Source organism: Papaver somniferum, chromosome 4 (assembly GCF_003573695.1).
Source record: "Papaver somniferum cultivar HN1 chromosome 4, ASM357369v1, whole genome shotgun sequence".
Lineage (NCBI taxonomy): Eukaryota > Viridiplantae > Streptophyta > Magnoliopsida > Ranunculales > Papaveraceae > Papaver > Papaver somniferum.
Window position 1 is genome coordinate 1,338,632 of NC_039361.1, and position 20,934 is coordinate 1,359,565.

Here is a 20,934-nt window from a genome sequence, read left to right on the forward strand (position 1 = left end):
TAATATCTAAGATATCAAAGATACAGTGTATATTTCAACACAAATAACGTGTGAGGAAGGTTAATTGCATGATTAGCTTCTGAAGGTGACCGGTTTATTATCTATTGCCGAGCATATTTACTTTATGTTTGTTATATATCACCCTCCCAGCTCTAGAGCTCATTTTAAAAATTTAAATGCACAATTTTTTTTTGGGCTTTTTGATAAAGTATCCTGCTCTTCACTTTACACTAAGAAAGTGCCCCACTTTTTAGAAAAATTGTCAAAGTACCCTTGCCTTGACCGTTTTATTCAAAAAACGGTAAACGGCAGTTAGCAGCTGTTATCGTTTAGGTGGCAACATCAAAATGTCTAAAAAGCCCTTTCTATTGAGTAGAGTTGAATCCGCTTGATTCGCCCATTTGAAATGCCGAGTCGAGTCGAGTCAAGGCCATTTGCACGACCATGCACAAACCCCATCCTATAATTCTGCAGTGCATAACTTCCTAACCAAGCTCCACTTACAGCTTCATCCAATTCAAGCCACAGGCTCATACCATTACCATGCTATATTGACCTGTAACTCCTATCTCAGATTGAGCTCAACTGCTAAATCAATCCCCATTCAACCACCATTTCATGTACACACACATCATTCACCTGCAACTCCTAGATCTTACCAATATTAATGGTTTTAACTTCTTCATTTTCTCACCAACCGCCGAAACTTATCTCAATTAACTCGGTATAAACACCAGACTCATTATATTACAACCACTGAACTACGACAACAAACACTACCATTTGATAGTTAATACACTTCAATTCATTACCCATTATCCACATCACCACCATTATCATCTTCCCTGTTTTCTAGCTCAAGTTCCTTCAAAACCCCATGGACATTCAACTGGTTTACGTCTTTAAACTGATCCAATTCTGCCATCAAAAAATCCAGCTCAAACCCTGTTAAACAATCCACAAGCACCATGGAAAAAACCCACAAAGCTTGTATGAGCCACCTTAACCTGCAATTTCACATTTATTCACAACCCATAATTATTCAATCAAACATAGCTTTCATTAATTATCAACAACATCATTGGTTTAACCAAGTTTCAATCTTGAAACTCCATCAAATACTTATCATTTCAAACCCAATTCAACCTGCAAACTTGGGCTACAACCAGCACATACACTCGAACCCAAACTCGACCTACAACCAACATTCATTCTCAACTTCTCCTCATTTACCGTTCACAAATTTCACCCAAAATCCATCCATTTTAACCACTTCCATCTCTTCCCCTTGTTGGCTTCATAGGAACTCTCGACCCTTGACGAATCTGCCAGTTCCATGACTAGGTTGAACAAAATCTGTTTAACAACCCATTTCACCATCACCATATACAGGGACTCAGCATCATCTTCTCAATCTTTCTCTATCAACCATACAACAACTACATCTCTGTAAAAACCATTTGTTCTTCCACAGCTACATCTTAGTACCATTTAACAGTCAAAAACCTCTCCAAATCTTCCACATCTTCTCATTTCAATCTTGTAACTGAGTTTACGTCCATTAAACCCATAACATTCACATTGATACTATAACCCCTAGTCATTCATCTAACATTTCAATTCAATTAACCCTCAGATACAATCCCTAACCTCTTAGAACAATTCAATCTTCCCTAACAATTCAATTCAGCTTCAATAAACACTAAATACCCACCAATTGTTCTCAACAAACCCTAATTAAAAATTTCTCAATTACTCTTCTTCTTCTCTATAACTAAAACTTCAATATAAAACTATAACCTTCTTCTCCACATCATGTTCTTCAAAACCCATCCTTTAATTTCCTATAAATTACCCAATCACCAAGAATCCTAAATCTCTTTCGAATCCTCACTAAATCTTACAATCAACTAGTAATCCCTCTTTATCATCTTCATCAATGAAAACCCATCTTTTATTCTTCAGTAACATGATTAATTTCATATAAAATCAAAAGAGAAACCACAAACCCTAAATTTTGTTACCTGATTTACTTTCCCGGAGTTTGAGTTGATTATATGAATCAATACCACCATCAACGACCATTCCCTAAACTTCCCCTCTTTCTCTCGATTTTATAATCTCAGAATCACAACAACGAACAACAAGGGAGAAAATAAATAAGAACAAAGAGAAGAAGAAACATAAGAGAAGAGGAAGAGTGCCAGCTGAACTTTCTCTCTCTCTTAGAAATAGTGCTGGGGTTTATAGTAATTTGACCCATTTTTTTTCACTAGGTAAATGACTGTGGACTCAATATGTGGGTCCAAGATGTGAAAATAGATTGTAAAGGCAGTTTAACAAATTTTACAAAAATGGATGCGTCTTTTTAGTGGGTATCTATATCTCGGGGTACTTTATCAAAATTTCCACTTATAAAGCTGAGAAAGAAGTAAAATTAAATGGGTAACAAGCACAATGAATGATCTTGTGACAAAATTCGTTGATACCCTATTTCTATTAACAATTAAAAAAATAATTATTTCACGAACGAATACCTAGTACTATATACCATTTTTATCTTTATAAAATTACCCTAAAATCCAGATGCTAGGACGCTATGTTTTGACTCTTGACCGCGACACTTGAGTTTATGTTCTTTTTTAAAAATTGTCTAACAACGATATTTGACCAAATAGGATCGTCCAGTTCTTATAAAATCTATTACTAAAATACTCTTAGACAGGGATAGAGCTAACCGGAATAAAAATGATTTTCCATGAGATTGGAAATGAAAATTATTATCCCCACACGAGGTATTCTCTAGAAAAGAGCCGGACTGGTTTATTTATTTTCGCATGAACACTTTATTAAAAAGATTGATAAATTTATGACAGAAATTATATTTGATAAACAAATGTTCACTTTCAACGTGAGAACAGTGTTTGCAGTTTGAAGGCAATGCCACCGTAAAATCGTTGCTTTGGTAATACCCCCTTGCTAGGGTAAAAATAAAAAAACACGAGGAATTAATGCTTCTACTTTGGCATAATTTTATGGGTAGGAAATAAAAATAAAACAATGAGTTTTATAAACTTGGATTTTACCTTATGTCAGATGAATCCTCCATAAACTTTACATGACCTGCTTCAATTTTTTTTACAAGGCTTCAATATTCACCACAAAAAGGAGAAATGGTTGTCTTTCGGTGGATTGGTAAAGTTAATATGTTCATTTAAGATTTCCAAGAGAAACCAAGATTATGAGGTTTTCTAACTAGTTCAATTATAAGACAACTATGGTATGATGGTCACTTTGAATGGACTTATGTTCCTTTTGTGGGTGCGAGGGGTGTTGTTTTGTCTATTTGGGACAACAACACATTCATCAAGGAGGATGGGAGATTAGGTTACAATATGATTTTTAGATCTTAGCTTAGCTTTGATTTTATTTTTGAAACATGAGACTAAATGTAAGCTTGAGAGGTCTGCTTCTTATAAATTAAAAAAAAAATGTTGGTTGAAAAGGTATGAGAGAGGTGTGTTTTTTTTTTTTGATGGATTTCATTTTAGACGTCGGATTGATTCATTTCTGACCATAAGATGAAATCGAATGCTAACATTAACTTAACGCCGTTAAGTATTAATCTTTATTATTATTTATTTAACCTACTATTATGTCAATAGTTTAACTTTACGGATCAAGGTACCAATCCTTAATTTTTGAAATGTTGGGTACGAAAGCAATGTGTTGGATATTTGCTGGGTACCAAACGTTAAATAACACAAATAAAGATAATTTTTATATATGATAATAAAGAAATGCCAAGTACAATATCTTCATCTGATAAATTATTTTCTAAAACCCTTAATCTTGAGCATATCTTCATTGCATTATCGTTTTATTTAACACTCTTAAATGATTCTAGATCTTGGCAAACGAATAATTGAAGAATTAAATTTGTTGTGGCCCAAGCTCTATTACGAAAGATCAAATCCCAGCCCGCCACACATAACACATGTGGCAGTAGATGGGTGTCAACAATTAATTTTTAGTGTACCATTAAAACAAATGGTATGAGATTTAGATTTTCTCCATCATCTCAAGACTTTTGCGATAACATGGATATATGAGTTGATACCCTGGTTCTAAAAGAACAAGAACAAATTGTTCGTGTAACTCATTGGACTTGTTGAAAAAATAATAGTGAACTCTCATCTATATAAAATAAAAATACAAACTTCATAATTCAGGTTTGATAAAAACTCGGTGCCGAGGAACTTCATTAAGTTCAAATGAAAAATTAATAAGGCTTGATTTGCATGATTAGCAACAAAGGTGACTGGTTTATATTGCATGTATTATTGACCGCATTTTTGTTCTCATTTATCCGCCACGCAAGAACTAAGTTTAGGCTGTTTAGCCTCCTGTGAAAACTGCCTACGTCTAGTATTCAAGGCCTATCCATACTGCAAGTTTGCATCAACACGTGAGCGAATAAATACACCACAAAACTAGCGATTCCAAATGGGGATATGTGATATGTCCATTGAAAAGTTGGTGCAAAAATGTAACGGAATAGCTTCAAAGTTCAAACGATGTGTGACGTATTTTCAGATCCAATGTCTTTACGATGTCTTTTTCTATGTCAAAGTAATACAGTTTGATCACAACAAAGTAAATTTGATATTCTTTGTATTCAGGGATCAAGCCATCAAGGAGTTACTTTTCGTTAACTTTTGTACTTTTTCAAATTGCTCTACCGCGATTCGAAATTTGTAAAAATTCTCAATCACACGAGAACATATCATAACGGTTGCCATGAGTGTATCTTGATTGTGTTATCCTTTATCTTTAACACTCTTATTTGCTAATTGATTTTAGTCAAACAACCGTCCAAGAACTATGTTTGTTCTTGGAAAGATCTATTCCGGCCCATTAGAGATAACAAAGAAACCTGTTTTGAGGCATACTGGATTTTTTTGAGGCATACTAAATAATGCCAAAATAGGGTCACTAAATAAAAAACAACATCACCCCTTATCCATTTTTTTTGATAATGACATAATTACCCTTATACAATTAGTGTTAATGTTAATTAGGAATTTTAAGAATTGATTAAAAATTAAATTATTAGTGGTAAATTAGTAGAGAAATCAAATTTATGTGGAGAGTTGGGATTTTTAGGAGGAAAAAGAAGAAGAAGTGAAAAAAACTTGAGTTTTAAGATTTTAGGGATTAGAAGTGACCAAAATGTGTGATTCAAATCAGAGGTAGACTTCTATATAAGGTTCAATGTCCTTTTTATAAGTTGAATCTGTCAAAAAATTGAATTTTTAAAACCCAAATCTACTGACCAGATGAACGGTTCGACTGATAACTTGTCAGCCGAACCTCTGTTTTTTGAAATATAACTAGGTTCGGCTAACAACTTGTCAGCCGAACCTAGGTATATTTTCGAAACACAGAGGTTCGGCTGACAAGTTATCAGCCGAACTTTACTCTGTAATTCATTAATTTAGGTTCGCCTGATTCGAATAAAATCGTTGTTAGCCGAACCAGGGTGAATTCTCAAAAAACAGAGGTTCGGCTGACAAGTTATCAGCCAAACTTCACTCTGTAACTTACGAATTTAGGTTGGGTTGATTCGAACAAATTCTAGCAAAATCGCATTGGCCGAACATAGTATTTCTCTAAATCATATACTAGGTTCGGCTAAAAATTGATATTCCAAGATCAGCCGAACTGATCTTCTGAAAACCCTAATTTCATCTTTGAAATCATATTTTATCGATCAAACAAAATAAAATCAATCTAAAACAAGATGAGTTTGTTACAAATGCATTCTAAAATACATCTAAGAGCAATTGAGATTTGGATTTCGCACTCCAACATCGCTCACTTCGATTCGTGTTTCCTTTGATTGATTGATTGCTTGATTGAATTGGAGTCCAAGATGTTTAAGTTTAAAGGTTATTTTGATTTTTAATTTTAGGTTTTTGAGGATAAGGGCACTCTAATAATTAGACACCCCTTATAAAACCACCCTAAATGGGATAATAAATAAGTATGCCTAAAAAAATCAATATGCCTCAAAACAGGTTTCATAACAAATATGGCAGTAGATGGACCTTATACAATCAAAACAAATGCTATGTGACTGAGGCATAGGTGTAGACGGATTCGGGAAAACGAACGACCCGCCTGATAGGTTTCCTCAATTTGTCAACTGACTGATTTTGGGAAGTGGTAAAGACGAACAGACCAGTTATATTTAGACTATGAAAGTGTTAGCCTGTATATAAGACTGGGGTGTAGTTCTTTTATTATTTTCTCATTCAAAGAGCAAGAGAGTTAGGTTTGATCACAGCGTTGTTTCTTTTGGTTTTAAAAGTTACAGGAAAAACAAGGGCAACTTTTATTTTTGAGCAATGGGCCAATGGCACATAGGTTATTGCGGTACCCTGAAGCTGATGGATGGTAGCGTGATTTTCCAATTCGTTAGACTTAAATTTCAATTTTCTCCACCATCTCAAAGCTTTCTCGTTAACATCCCTACTACATGCATTGTTGATGCCCTGATTTTAAAAGAACAAGAAACAAATTGTTTTGCAGCTTATTGAACTTGTTGAGAAAATAACAGTGAACTCTCAACTATATAAATACAAAAACACATAACTCATAGTTTAGTCAGGATAAAAACTTGGTCCCAAGCAAACTCATAAAGCTTTTTTTTTTTACTCATAAAGTTCAAATGAGCAATTTTCATAAAGTTGAAATGTGCAATAAATAAGGCTTGATTTGCATGATTAGAAACAATGGTGATTGGTTTATAGTCCATGTATTTTTGACAGAACTTTTGTTATCATACATGTCCCGCGCAAGAACTAAGTTTAGCCTCCTGTTACGTTTGGTACCCACCTATCCAAACTGCAAGTTTGCAACTGCCCGAGAACGAATTGAAATACACCACAAAACTAGCAGTTCGAGATGGGGATATGTGATATGTCTAGTAAAAAACTGGTGCAAAAATGTACCAAAATAGCTTCAAAGGATGTCATGTCAGTTTGTTCGATACAGTAAGATTGTGTTAGTTTGTTCGTAGCTAAATAAATTTGATATTGGGCATCAAAAAAAAGTAAATTTGATATTCTTTGTATTCAGGGACCAGGCCAAGGGGTTACTTTTCATTTATATTCTTTATATACTTTTTCCATTCATTGATGGAATTTTATTGACCACAATTTGCCCAACAAAAGGTCCAAATTAAGTAAGCTTAACTGGGGGGTTTTCCTAGAAACTTGCTATATGCTAGCAAAATTATTAGCAACTTTAGGTTGCATTTGGAAGCTCTAACCCTTTAGAGTTGGTTGGTGGTTTTCTTTAGTGAATAGGAGTAAATAGGAAAGCTACAACAAAGTTGGTTATACAGTGCAGAGGTTAAATTCGTTGGCTTCAAATGTACCAAATGTAGGTGTACAAAAAAAAAAAAGAAAAAAAATAACCAGAGAATAGAAACAGAAAAGACATTAGGGAAACACCACTAATAACCTTAATAGTAAGTACGAGTAGTGAACAAAACTCTGGCAACAACCAATTTCAAAATATCATACCTGTGGATATTTGAAAAACTATTACAGAAGATCCTTTACGGCTTGTAGATAAATTACATATTCAAAGTACTTAAAAAGCAAAAGCCCAAATCGAACATGCCATAACTGAAGGGAAGATGTCATACCCAGAGGGATGTAAGATTTCTTCTTCCCACGTGAAAAGAAAGAATGATTTTTTAGGGACCATGATTTTTTTGAGGGGCCATGATTTTATTAGGCCACCTTCCCTATAATGATAAGGGGTGTCCTAAAACGTTGAAATGACTAACCTACTCTTAACTTAAATTAATTTAAAACCAACCTAATAACCACCTATATATATAACCACCACCACCGCCCACCACCGTCGATTACCACCACCACCACCTCTGATTATCACCACCACCAACCACCGATTACCACTACTGCCCACCACCGCCGATTACCACCACCACCACCTCCTTCGATTATCACCACCACCAACCACCGATTACCACCACCACCTCCTCCCACCACCACCACCACAGCCTATTTAAGAAATGTAACAACATCAATGCAATCACAATTAAGTTCGGTTACATAATAATTTTATCGAGTATAAAAGACGCCAGCCGCAACCTGATTCTGCCATGGGACCACTCCGGAGGTATTTTCCAACAAACCCTTCGCTTTAATTTGATTTTGATTGCTTCAATCGAATAGAAATCATCAAAATAGGATTTTAATAGGAGTTACAGAGCCATGTTCGGTTAGGTCGATTTTCCAAAAAACCCTAGTTTACTAACCGAACTTCTTGAAAATGAAGAACACGAAGAAAAGTTCAGTTCTATTGGATTTAAAACTAAGTCACCGAACTCTCTGTTCGGTTGTTTTGCAAAAAAATTTAAAATTACAAAGTAACCGAACTCCACCCTTAGAACCGAAAAAAAAACAAAACAAATCCAGTTTAACTGAACTGTGTTGTTGTGGCCACTATGTTGAGTTCCAAAATAACCGAACTTAGCCAATAGAGTTCGGTTTGTTCCCAAAAAATTTTAAAACTACAAAGTAACCGAACTTAGCCAATAGATGCTGGAACTTCACATTTTTGTTTGTTTGTTAAGTTCGGTAACTTCACAATTTTATCGCAGAAACCGGACTCAGAATTCGGTTGGTTAGCTGTTAGGTTCAAGTTTGCGAAAGAGCCGAACTTTGTAAACTTATATACTCTTATATTACGTAAAGTTCGGTTAGATCAAAAGTGCATGCAGTTTGCGAACCAACCGAACTTTGTACACCAAAGTTCGGTTAGTTGAGAACAACCGAACATAACGCTGTAACTCCTAGAAATTATTAGAGAGTTTGGTAACCTGCGTGTTTGGAACAAGTAACCGAACTACACTTTTAGATGAGTTCGGTTACTTGTTCATCTCACGGGGCAACCGAACTACAACTTCAGATGAGTTCGGTTACTTGTTCTTCATATAAAGTAACCAAACTATTCAAAATCCAGTTCAAATCCGGATCATTTTGAAGATTAACAAATATTCTAGGAGAGGATGGAGATGAAGAATCAGATGAGTTTTCATCATTTGAATACTCAAACTTAGTGAATTGGAAAAAAAATTTATTTTCCATGTTTTTCTCCTTCATCTTCTCTAACTCCACTCTCTCAATAATTCTACTCAACTAATAATAAACCCATCTTTTAATTTAATCTCACTAATTATTTTTAACTAAATCATCCACTAATCATAACCTAAAATTAATTAAGAGGGTAGATTAGGTATTAAATAAATAACTAGATATGAGTTGACCTAGAATTACTTCTAATGTCTTTACCCAAAATAAAATCATGGTCCCCCAAAAAAACCATGGTCCCCAAAAAATCGTTCAAAAGAAAAGATGGAAGAAAAAACTTGTCACGAGCATCTTTAAACACCCCATGAGGCTAACTATTATCATGGGTTTATGACTTTAGTTTTCTCCACCATATCAACAATTTTCTCAACCGTTGTCATTTCTTACAATCACTGTTTTCCAAAGAACTAAAAAAAGTGCACCTCATTAGACTTGAGCGATAACTGTAAATTCTCAGGAATTTGACATATATATATATATATATATATATATATATATATATATATATATAATTGGCAAATTCGTAGGTTCAATTCCTGCTGGATGCATGCCAATGGGAACATTCAATAAGTCTATTGGAATTGGCTCTGTATCAATGGAATCTCATCATCCATACATAACGAATTGGTATGGTATATTCATACCATAACATATGAACAGTAAGAACTAGAATTCTTATCAATATTGGAATTTGGTTATTCACGATGTACGATGATATATATATATATATTTGACATATATATTTGATTATATATATATATATAATACTGACAACAAAAAAATCTTTGTTTTTACATATTTATCGTGTTCCAATGAACAATAACGTGCAATGAAGGTCAATTGCATGATTATCTTCTGAAGGTGACTGGTTTATTATGTTGCTGAGCACATTTACTTTATTTTTGTTATATATCACCCCTCAGTTCGAGACCTAATTTTAAAAAGTTAAATGCACAATAAATTTTCCACTTGTAAAACTGAGAAAGAAATAAAATTACATGAGTCACATGCACAATGATAAACGTGAATAATCTGTTTCCAAATTCATTGATACCTTCGTTGATACCCTATTTCTATTGGCAATTGAAAAATAATTGTTCCATGAACCAATACCTAGTATCATTTTTATCTTTGTAAAAGTACCCCCTAACATCCAGATGCTAGGATGATATGTCTTGACCGTGACACTTGAGTTTATGCTCCTGTAAAAATTGTCTAACAGTGGTATTTGATCAAATAGAATCGTCCAATTCCTATAGAATTTATCATTAAAAATACTTCTAGGAAGAGATAGAGCTATCCAGAGTAAAAAGAGTTTTCCATGAGATGGGAAAAGAAAACTATTAGCCCTGTACGAGGTATTCTCTAGAAAAGAGCCGGATTGTTTTATTTATTTTCACACTAACACTTTACTAAAAAATGATAAAATTATGAAAAAAATTATGTTTCATAAACAAATGTTCACCTTCAACATGAGAATAATATTTTCTGTTTGAAGTCAAAGCCACCGTAAAATCGTCGCTTTGGTAATATCCCCTTGCAAGAGTAAGAATAAAAAATCACGAGGGATTTATGCCTATACTTTGGCATAATTTTATGGGAAGGCAATAAAAATAAAACAATGAGTTTTATAAACTTGGATTTTTACCATATGTTAGACGAATCCTCCCTATACTTTACATCTATTGCTTCAAATTTTCTTATAAGGCTTCAATATTCACCAGAAAAGGCGTGAGTGATTAATACAAATGGTCGTCTTTCTAGAGAAACCAAGATTATATGAAGATTTTTAACTGGTTTATAAGACATCGATGGTATGATGACTACTTTGAATGGACTTATATTCCTTTGGTAGGTGCAAGTGGTGGTTTTGTCTATATGGGAAAGCAACATATTCATCAAGGAGGATGAGAGATATAGTTACAATTATATCTCTACTATGTTCACTAATAAAGCTAATGGATTCAAGTACTGGGATGTTAAAGATGTTTATAGTCCATGTGAATACAGTGCAAGAGCAGATTTCTGGGAAGATTCGGAGGAAGTAAGACACTGGTGGGATGGTCCTATTTGTTTTCCAGGTGATTCCAATGTTGTAAGGTCTGATGATGGATGGAATAAAGGTGAAGTAGATAGTATGAATTCTAGCTTTCTAAATAACTTCATCTTACAACAAGAGATGGTGGATCAATCTTTTGTTGGTGGTTCCTATACTTGGTCTAATAACCATGTTGATCCATTTCTTTGCAGGCTAGATAAGTTCCTTTTTAGTGTTGATTTTGATGAGGCATTTCCTAATGCCCTACAAATAGAACTAACAAGAACTGTGTCAGAACATAATCCTCTTATGGTGATACTAGTCACTCTATCAACAACAAACCTTATTTTAAACTAGAGAAAATTTGGATTGAGCACAAGGACTTTTCTAAGAAATTTGAAATTTGGTGGAATTTCATGGATTTCAATGGAATCTCTAGTTTTATATTCTTTCGTAAACTTCAGAACCTTAAACACATTGTTAAGCCCTGGGGATTTACTGAATTTGGTGCTGTTAGTAATGAGAAAAGTTGCTCACTGAATAGATTGGTGAACTAAATCTTTTGGAGGAGAATTGTGCATTTACTCCCAACTCAATTAGAAGAAAGATTCCAATACAAGATAAAACTAATAAATGTTGAAAACAATGAAGCTAAGAAATGGAAACTTAGAGCTAAGCATAATGGTTTCAAGTGGGGTGATGCTAACATTGATTACTTTCACAGGATTACAAGCTCTAGAAAGAAAAGGAACACAACCTCAAAGCTTCAAATAGATGGTGTGGATTGTTTTTACCAAGCTTCTATCAAAGAATAAATAAGAAATTACTATATTAATCTTTTTTCAGATCATAATAATATTTATTCTTCTCTGAATTCTTTGGACTTTCCTAATATTGGTGAGGAGAGGATGCATTGGCTGGAAAGGAGATTCACTGAAGTTGAAGTTGGGATGTTATTAAGCATATGCGAGTCAACAAATCACCAAGGCCAGATGGTTTTTCAGCTAAGAAATGTTGGAACACAATTAAAGGTGATTTTATGAGAATGTTGGATGATTTTTTTTTAGGTTTGGCTCTCTAGATTGGAGGTTAAACTGCTCTTTTATTACTCCCATTCCTAAGAAAGAAGATTCTTGTACCCCTAAAGACTTTAGACCTCTTAGCCTCATAAGGAGTGCATACAAGATTATTTCTAAGATTCTTGCTGAGAGATTGAAAATTGTAATGCTATCTCTCATCTCAGATTACCAAGGAGCTTTCATACATGATATGCAGATTTTGGATGCTCTCATTCCTAATGAATATGTGGATAGTAGGTTGAAGTCTAAGGTGTCAGGTATTTTATGCAAAGTTGACACGGAGAAAGCATTTGATAATATAAACTGGAAAGCTCTCTTTTGTATTCTGCATAAGCATGACTTAGAAAAAAAATGGATTGGATGGATAAAATGGTGCGTACCCTCTTCACACTTGTCTGTGCTTGTGAATGGTAATTCAACAATAAATTCAAACCTAAAAAAGTTCTAGGACGGGGAGATTCACTTTCATCATATCTTTTCCTTCTTGTGGATGAGATCTTATCAAAACATATGGATGATGTAGTTGAAATGGGTCAGATTATAAAAATTGGACTGAAAGGAAGGGACTGTTCTGTCCAGTGAAAAACTAACGAAAATTTTGATCCCACCAAAGAAATAACCATTTCCAATATTTTTATCAAATCATTTGCGTTAGTCTATATTTTACAAAAATTAGCCATAAAAGAGACTCCCTCTCCCTTTGGACCCTCCGGTCAGTCGGCTTACCTACAAAACTATAGCTTGTGTTTCATTAGCAGGTCCAAAATTACGCAAAAATACTGCCTTCTCTTGGAAAAAAATGTGCCATACAGATGGTCAGATAGAGGAATGTTATAGACAGGTTAGGGGTGGGACTTGGGTTGGGTTAACTCACCCAACCCATGCTCAACCCGAACGTTGGGCGGGCATGGGCATCGTATTTCAAGACTTTGGGAGATCTTGGGCATAAATTTTATAAACCCGAGTTAAATTTTGGCAAGCATGGGCACAACTATTTTTAACCCAAACAACCCGCCCAACCCGAAGAACTGTGATATAGTTATGTAAAATTATTTTTATAATTGGTATGATTGTCTGTTTAGATGTCAGTCGTCTTACCTACAAAACTATAGATTTTGTTCCATTAGCAGGTCCAAAATTACACAAAAATATTGCCTTCTCTTGGAAAAAAATGTGTCATAGAGATGGTCAGATAGAGGAATGTTATAGACAGGTTTAAATAATGCGCGTATATTCAGCATTTCAAACACCAATTTTTTTTTTGAAGCATATATTTATTATAGAAAGCTTAGATTACAACTTGTCTTGGGTATGTGGTACCCACAGAGTCTTGAAATAAAATGTGACTGATAAAAGATGGGATTGCCTGGTCCCAGATTTTGGTTGAATAGTTTCTTGTTTGGCTTCCATCTGCTGCATGATTTGCCAATCCGTTCGCTGCTTGATTTCCTTCCCTATAATTGTGTTGTATAACAACTTGTGGGATTTGCCTAAGTCTATTTTTTATTTCTTCAATCATCTCTACTATGTTCCAAGGTGGTGTGGTAGTTTATGTAATGAAACGCAAGAGGTTCTCCGAATCTGTTTCAAAGAGAATTCTAGGCCATTGTCTCTCTGTTGTTGTTCTTGAAGCCAATAGTAAGGCCCATGTTTATGCAGTTAGTGCATTCGTAATTACTAGTGGTTGAGCCATAGCTATTATTGTTCGTGCATCAGAGTCTCTACAGATGAATCCCGCCCCTGCAAATCCCGGGTGGCCCCTGGATGCTCCATCTGTGTTAATTTTGATCTAGTTGATATTCAGAATGGACCAGCCTACCGATATTGTTGCTATCCTTTTATATGTTATTGGGTGGTTGATTGTTGGTGTAGCTCCTGGTATGATTGGTGGTGAAGCGTGTTGTTCCCATGAATATTCTTGTTGTAATTTTTGTGCCCAGGCTATGATTTCTTCTGACGTTGTTTGTTTTTGTTGGTAAATTAGATCATTTATGGATAGCCATAGGGTCCAGAATAGAAAACAGAAGGATGAGATTGTCGAAGTTGATGTTGGTTGTTGCAGGATTTTGGATATAGTTTTTTGTGGAGTTAAGGTGAAGGTCTGGGTATGGTTGGTGTTTGGTGTATTTGTAAGTTGATTGAATAAGTTGTTCCAGGAAGTGACTGTTGTTGGACAGTGAATTAAAAGGTGGCTTGCTAATTTCGTATCAGTATTGCATCTTGGGCATATGTCTGAGTTGGTCAAATGGATTAGATGTAAGAGAGAGAAGGTTGGTAATCCTTCATTGATGGCTTTCCACAAGAAAAACCGAATTTTTGGTGGACATGGTAAAGTCCATCAGAATTTGGTAGGCTGTAGAGATGTGTGGGTTGGTTGACCATGGGTTAGACATTAGTATCCTGAAAATGTGGTGTAGCTTCCAGATTTTGAGTGTGGCCAGATAATTTTATCCGGGGTATTATTTTGTAGAAGGTGGATGTTGATGATTTTTTGAAATATTTGATTGGGAAAGGTGTTCAATTTTTCATGATTCCAGGAGTGGGAGATTGGGTCGATGATATCTTCTACCGTTTCGATTGGGTAGTAATGTGTTGGATCTAGATTTGGAGAATGTGGAATCTAGTTAGCTTCTGTTGGTGTTGAAAACCCATTTCCAATACGATGGAAAATTAAATTTTGCATGGTAGGGATAATTGATGCGAGTTGTCTCCATTGAGGGATGGAAGAGGATGGAATGGAGATGTTTCCTTGTAGAATTGGTTGTTCATTAAAGTATTTTGCACTGAATATACTTCCGCATATAGAGTTAGGTTGTTCATGCAAATTCCAAATTCTCTTCATGAGAAGGGATTTATTATGATCAACGATTTTCCTTATTCCTAAACCTCCTTCGGCAATTGGTTTTATTTCTTTATCCCATCCTATAGGGTGTAGTTTTTTGGTTTTTGAGTCATGTCCCAGAAAAAATTCCTGGTTATACGATCTATTTGTTTGTGTATATTTATGGGTAGGTTTTGTGTTTGCATTATGTGATTTGAGGTTGGGGTTAGGGAGGTTTTGATGAGAACGAGTATTCCTACTGGCGTTAGGCATTTTGTCATCCATCCTTTTGCTTTTCTGGCTAATCTTTGTAGAAGGGGAGTGAAAGTTCGATTTGATGCTCTTCCCTGTTTAAACTGTATGGCTAGATAGGTTGGAGGTTTTGAAGAGGTTGGCATATTAAAGAATTGTTGAAGATCATTTATTTTGATTTGGTGTAAATTAGGGTGATGGATGATTACTGATTTAGTAGTATTAATTACTTTCCCTGCAAAAGAACTATAGGCTTGGAGAAGGGTTTTAAGGTGTTGGTTACTCTGATATGATGCTTTATACGTGATCAGAAGATCATCCGCATACATTAGATGAATTATGGGAGGTGCTTTTTGTGATATGTTAAGTCCTGGAACTAATTTTTGGTTTTGAAGGTTTCCCAGGTTTGTAGTTAGGATTTCAGCACATATGATAAAAATATAGGACGAAAGTGGGTCTCCTTGTCTAATACCTCTACTTTGTGTGATGTATCCATGGGGTATACCATTTATTTTGATGGAGTAAGTAACTGTTGTGACGCATAGCATAATGTAGTCTATAAAGGTTGATGGGAATCCAAGTTTTGTAAATGAAGTTTTGATGAATCCCCAATCTAGGCTGTCATAGGCTTTTTGGATGTCTAATTTTAGAGCTATTTTTGGATCTTTGGTGGGTTTTGAGGTTATGATATTATGGAAGAGTTCCCCAGCAATCGCTATATTGTCGTGAATTGATCTTTGTGGAACAAAAGCGCTCTGGAAAGAGCTTATTTGAAAGGGGAGAATAGGTCTAATTCGGTTGACTACTATTTTTGAGATGATTTTATATGTGACGTTACAGAGTCATATCGGTTTGTATTGTGAAGGTTTTGAAGGGTGGTCTACTTTAGCTATTAGTGTTATGTTTGTGTGATTCATGAGAGGGTGCATATTAAGATTATGAAAGAAAGCTCTAACCATTGATATCAACTGAGGGTAGGTTGTTTCCGAGAAAACTTTAAAGAACTTACTTTTATAGCCATCCGGACCCGGAGCACTTTCAGAATTTATAGAGAAAAGTGTTTGCTTGATTTCTTCTGTAGTTACTTCCTTCGTAAGTTGGTCTGATTGTCTAGGAGTCAACCTTGGTATGATGTTTGCGAAAAGATCTTCATTTATTTCTGTAGGTGGGGTCGTATATTGCTGAGAATATTGATCCAGAATGAGTTGAACAACGTCTTCTTTTTTGCTAATCCAGTTGTTTTGTGTGTCTTGTAGTTGTTGTATATTGTCGCAATCTCTGTGGATGGTAGCTTTAGTATGGTAAAAGGTTGTGTTGAGATCGCCTGATTGAAGCCATTGAATTCTAGATCTTTGTTGCCAGTATGTTACATGACATTGTAATAGTTCTTCATGTTCTATTCTCAGCTGTTTTTCTTGAATTAACCAGTGTTCTAGATCTGAGCCTGTTTGGGATGCACATTGGTGTTGGGCGTTCTTTATCTTGGTTGTCGATTTCTTGATCTTCGTTGGTAAGTGGCAAAAGGTTTCTTTGTTCCATTCTAAGAGAGTTTGTCCTGTTGTAATGAGCTTTAGCTGGAGGTTGAGTGTAGGTTCGTTATCTTGTTGTTGTTCCCAAGCTGATTCGACTATTTGCTTAAGTTAGGGATGAGAGAGCCAGAGGTGTTTGAATTTGTAAATTTTTGTTCCTTGCCAATCCATTGCTTTTTTCTGAAGAAGTATTGGGGCATGGTCAGATGCTATTCTTGGAAGGTGACTAGCTGCCGCATGGGGGCTTGCCATTCGCCATAGTTGGTTTGCTAGAGCCCTATCTAATCTTTCTAGGATATTATCTTGCCCCAGTTGGTTGTTTTTCCAAGTGTATGGATATCCTCGAAATCCTAAATCTATAAAACCCATCTGGTCCATCATAGTGAGAAGCAGTTGAAATTGAGCATATGTCACTTGTCTTCCTCCTTTTTTTTCGGATTGGTCTAAAACGTCGTTGAAATCTCCTATTAATAGCCATGGTGTGGATGGATTGATATTGCTGAAGATTGTTGGAAAATCTTGCCACAGATTTTTCCTTATATCTGGATGTGGAGACCCATAGATACCCGTGAAGAACCATGGTTGTTCTGGAAGTGGTGGTGTAACCTTTGCGTGGATGAAGTTTTGAGAATGGAGTAATATTTGGATGTTTAGGTTATCCTCCCACATTAGGCATAGTCCTCCTCGTCTTCCAATTTTGGGTATGTTGAAGTAGTTATTGAATTAAATGGATTGTGTTAATCTTCTTATGTGTTGATCGTTAGCTAGATTTTCAAAGAGAAATAGGATGTTAGGCTTGTGAAGAGTAACTAGTCCTTTCAAATGCTGAATTGAGGGTGGGAGGTTTATTCCTTGACAATTCCATGAAATAATATTCATAGTGAAAAGGAAAAATTAGTTTAAATAGGATATGCAGTTGAGAGGAAAGAAGAATTTTAGGTTCGGTTATGAGGTAGGTTTAAATGGGCTTTGGGGAGATGGTAGATTTGGTTTAATTGGGCTTAATGAGAATATAGGAGATTTGTAGAATTAAGATAAGAAAGTTTTTAAGGCTGTAAAAAAACTTGCAAAAACAAAGACTTTGAGAAATCTATAATTACAAGATGATGAAACAAGTCAAGGTACATAAGATTTGAGGAATTGTTAAAACCAGTAAGGTTCAAATGTGCAACAAAGATTGAGTTTCAGAAGTTGAGAGCTCAGCTGAGGTCTGTTAAGAATAACATCATAGCTTAAGGGGAAAGGACAGTCTATGCTTATGTAAGAAATAAGAAGACTTATTAAGTTTTTGGCATTCAGACTTGAAAGCTTAGAATGGGACTGCAAAGAAGACAAATACAAAGAAGATGCAATCAATTATAAACTAAAAGAGGAATTACTAAGCTATTCCAAAAGACAGTCTAAAGAAAATCTAAATTTCTGATAAAAAAGAAGACTTATAAAGTTCGATTTCTGACAAAGCTTGCAAGAGATAGGTAGATGTTAAGAACAAGTTGCATTTAGTATCATAACACAAGTTAGACTTAAAATGCAGTGATCAAGGATGCAAGAAAATAACTAAAATGGATAATTAGAGACCAGATCAAATTCAAGATATTTTTATTGAGTTAAACTAGATGCAAATAATCACAATATACATAATTAGATTGAAATTGCAGGGAGCATACAAAAAGCTATAACTGAGTCGATTACACTAGAGATGAAAGCAAAATAAGGCAGTACCCAGAATCAAACTGCAGGTCAGAAAAAAACATAAAAGGTAGTTAAAGAAGACCAAAGGACGAAGCTATAAGGCAAAATTTGTTTCAGAGGTTACTAGAATGTAAACTATGAGGCGAAAATATGTAATAACAGATTTCTATTTCACATAAAGGTTGAGCAAGCAAAAGTGAAAGGTACCAAAAACAGTCGAGATAAAGCTTAACAGTATAAGAGGACTGGATTTAAACAGAACAGAACAATGTAAGATGATCAAACCGAATGACAGAAATAAGACATTCAAGAATATAGTAGGTTACAGTTTATAAGAGAGTAATTATGCATAAAGTAATGACTGTATATTTTAGACCATTAAACAAGGCAAATTCAATCAGAAGAAATAAGAGTAGGGTGAGCATACAGGATTAGTAACCGAATAAAAGGAGTGTTAGCACAAAGGTACAATCCGAGTTATCAACTAAGCTAGGCAGGATAAGGGAAGATATGCAGACTATAAGGCTCAAAGACAGAACTTATCAGACTAATCAAGAAAATTACGAAGATCAGAGAAATATGGAAAGCATACCGATATTTAACAAGCTAGTAAAGTAAGCTAGTGAAGGATCGGGATCCTTGTTTTAACCAAAATATACTAAACAGAAGAAGATTTTAACATATGAACATTGATATTTATACTGAGCAACCAAAAAAGGTGGAGACCACCAGCTCTACCTAGATAACTAATCGGAAACAAACACACATATTAAACAAGCATATTAAACAAACATTCGACGGATGATTATAAACAGATTGAACCAAAAAAATAGAGATATCTAAAGATATATCTACCGGCCCTTGAATGTGTCTTTGTTGCATCGGGATAGTCTGAAGGGGGTGAATGTTGGTGTTATCAATTTACGGGTCTTCTGGTGGTGCAGTAGAGGATAACTTTGTAAGACATTCTTCAATAGAAGTCGAACTGAATGTGCTGATGATGGAATTGATAGACGGTGCATCAGCTTTTAGTTCCAGGGTGTCATGTTTGAACCTTTTTGTTGGCTGATAAACCTCTATCCATTGTGCAATATCTTCATCAGCGATTGTTCTTGATGAATCTGGAGCTGAAGAGGTGCCAATGCCTGCACTGTGGAGGTAGGATTGTTGCTCAGGGTTCATTGTTTTTAGTGCTGGACTTGGAAGGTCAAAATCTGATACAAGTTCAGATTCCTCAATGTCTGAGACTAGAAATATTGATGGACTGAAAGGCTTTTGTATCTCAGCAGGTTGAGTTGTGGAATTAGTGAAAAAAATCATTGCTTGAGTCCTCAAAGATGTTGTTTTCTTCCACTATCCTTGCTTCTGAGTTTGGTTTTGACTGGTCTGAATAAGTGTCAGAGTGAAATCATGGTATCTGGTAACCTTCCTCATCGAAAAAAGAGATAGACTTGTCCTGATCAGAGGTTGCAGTGGTTCTAGAAGGAATTGATCCCCAATCACTCCAATCTGGATCAGGGTCTTCGAAATCAACATTGTGAAGCATTTCTTGATGGTAGTCTTCGTCATAATCTGGTTCTATAAATGGTCCCAAGCTCTAATAACATGATGTGGAGGTATTTCAGGAGGGGGTTGGAGCAGCATATTTTGAAAATTGAGAAAGTAAATCTCAATATAGTCCTTGCGTTCGTGACCTAACCTGCGACAGTGGCTGCAAAAATGTCTTGGAAGCTCTTGATAGATAAAATTTATCCAATTGGTATACCCTCGATCATTAGGTGCATTTGTACCAGAAATGAGTGGTTGAATAATGTCTATTTTGAGCCTAATTTTCATGGTGCTGTAACCATTGAGGTAGTGAATAGGGTCATCAAAAGCAACAAGAGTTCCAAAATTTTTGGTGTTTTGAATGACATTAGGGATTCTAGTTTGTTCAGGGAAAAGCTTGTGTAGAGAAATTTCAAAGGTTTCAGAAGTGATTTCAAAGTTTTCAGGAAGAACTGAAAAATCACAAGGTTGAAAGAGGAAAGAATCCCCATAAACTACTCTAGTTCCTTGCCTAAGGACATAAAACATTTCATTACCAGATTCAAATTTAATTAGATAGTACCCTCTACCAAGCTTGCTAACAGAAATTTCACTAGAAAGCTTCCATCTATATTTAAGAGCTTTGCCTAGAAAGTAAGAGTTTTTGTTCATTTTTGTTAAAAAACAACCAACCAGCTGATGCTGCCATAGATTATCAGGAAGGTTAGCATTCCTAGCATTAAGAATATTAAAACCAAAGGAAGAAACATCTCTAGCAGAAAAGCTAGACATAGAAAAAGCAACA

At 35.2% G+C, this 20,934-nt stretch overlaps 1 protein-coding gene across 1 annotated transcript; it reads left to right on the forward strand.

Moving 5' to 3' along the window:
• Nucleotides 1-11,130: 11,130 nt before the first annotated feature.
• LOC113274478 lies at nt 11,131-11,786 on the forward strand. Its single transcript, XM_026523855.1, has 2 exons — nt 11,131-11,541; nt 11,694-11,786. The coding sequence occupies exons 1-2, from the start codon at nt 11,131-11,133 to the stop codon at nt 11,784-11,786; spliced, it is 504 nt and encodes a 167-aa protein (XP_026379640.1).
• Nucleotides 11,787-20,934: the final 9,148 nt, after the last annotated feature.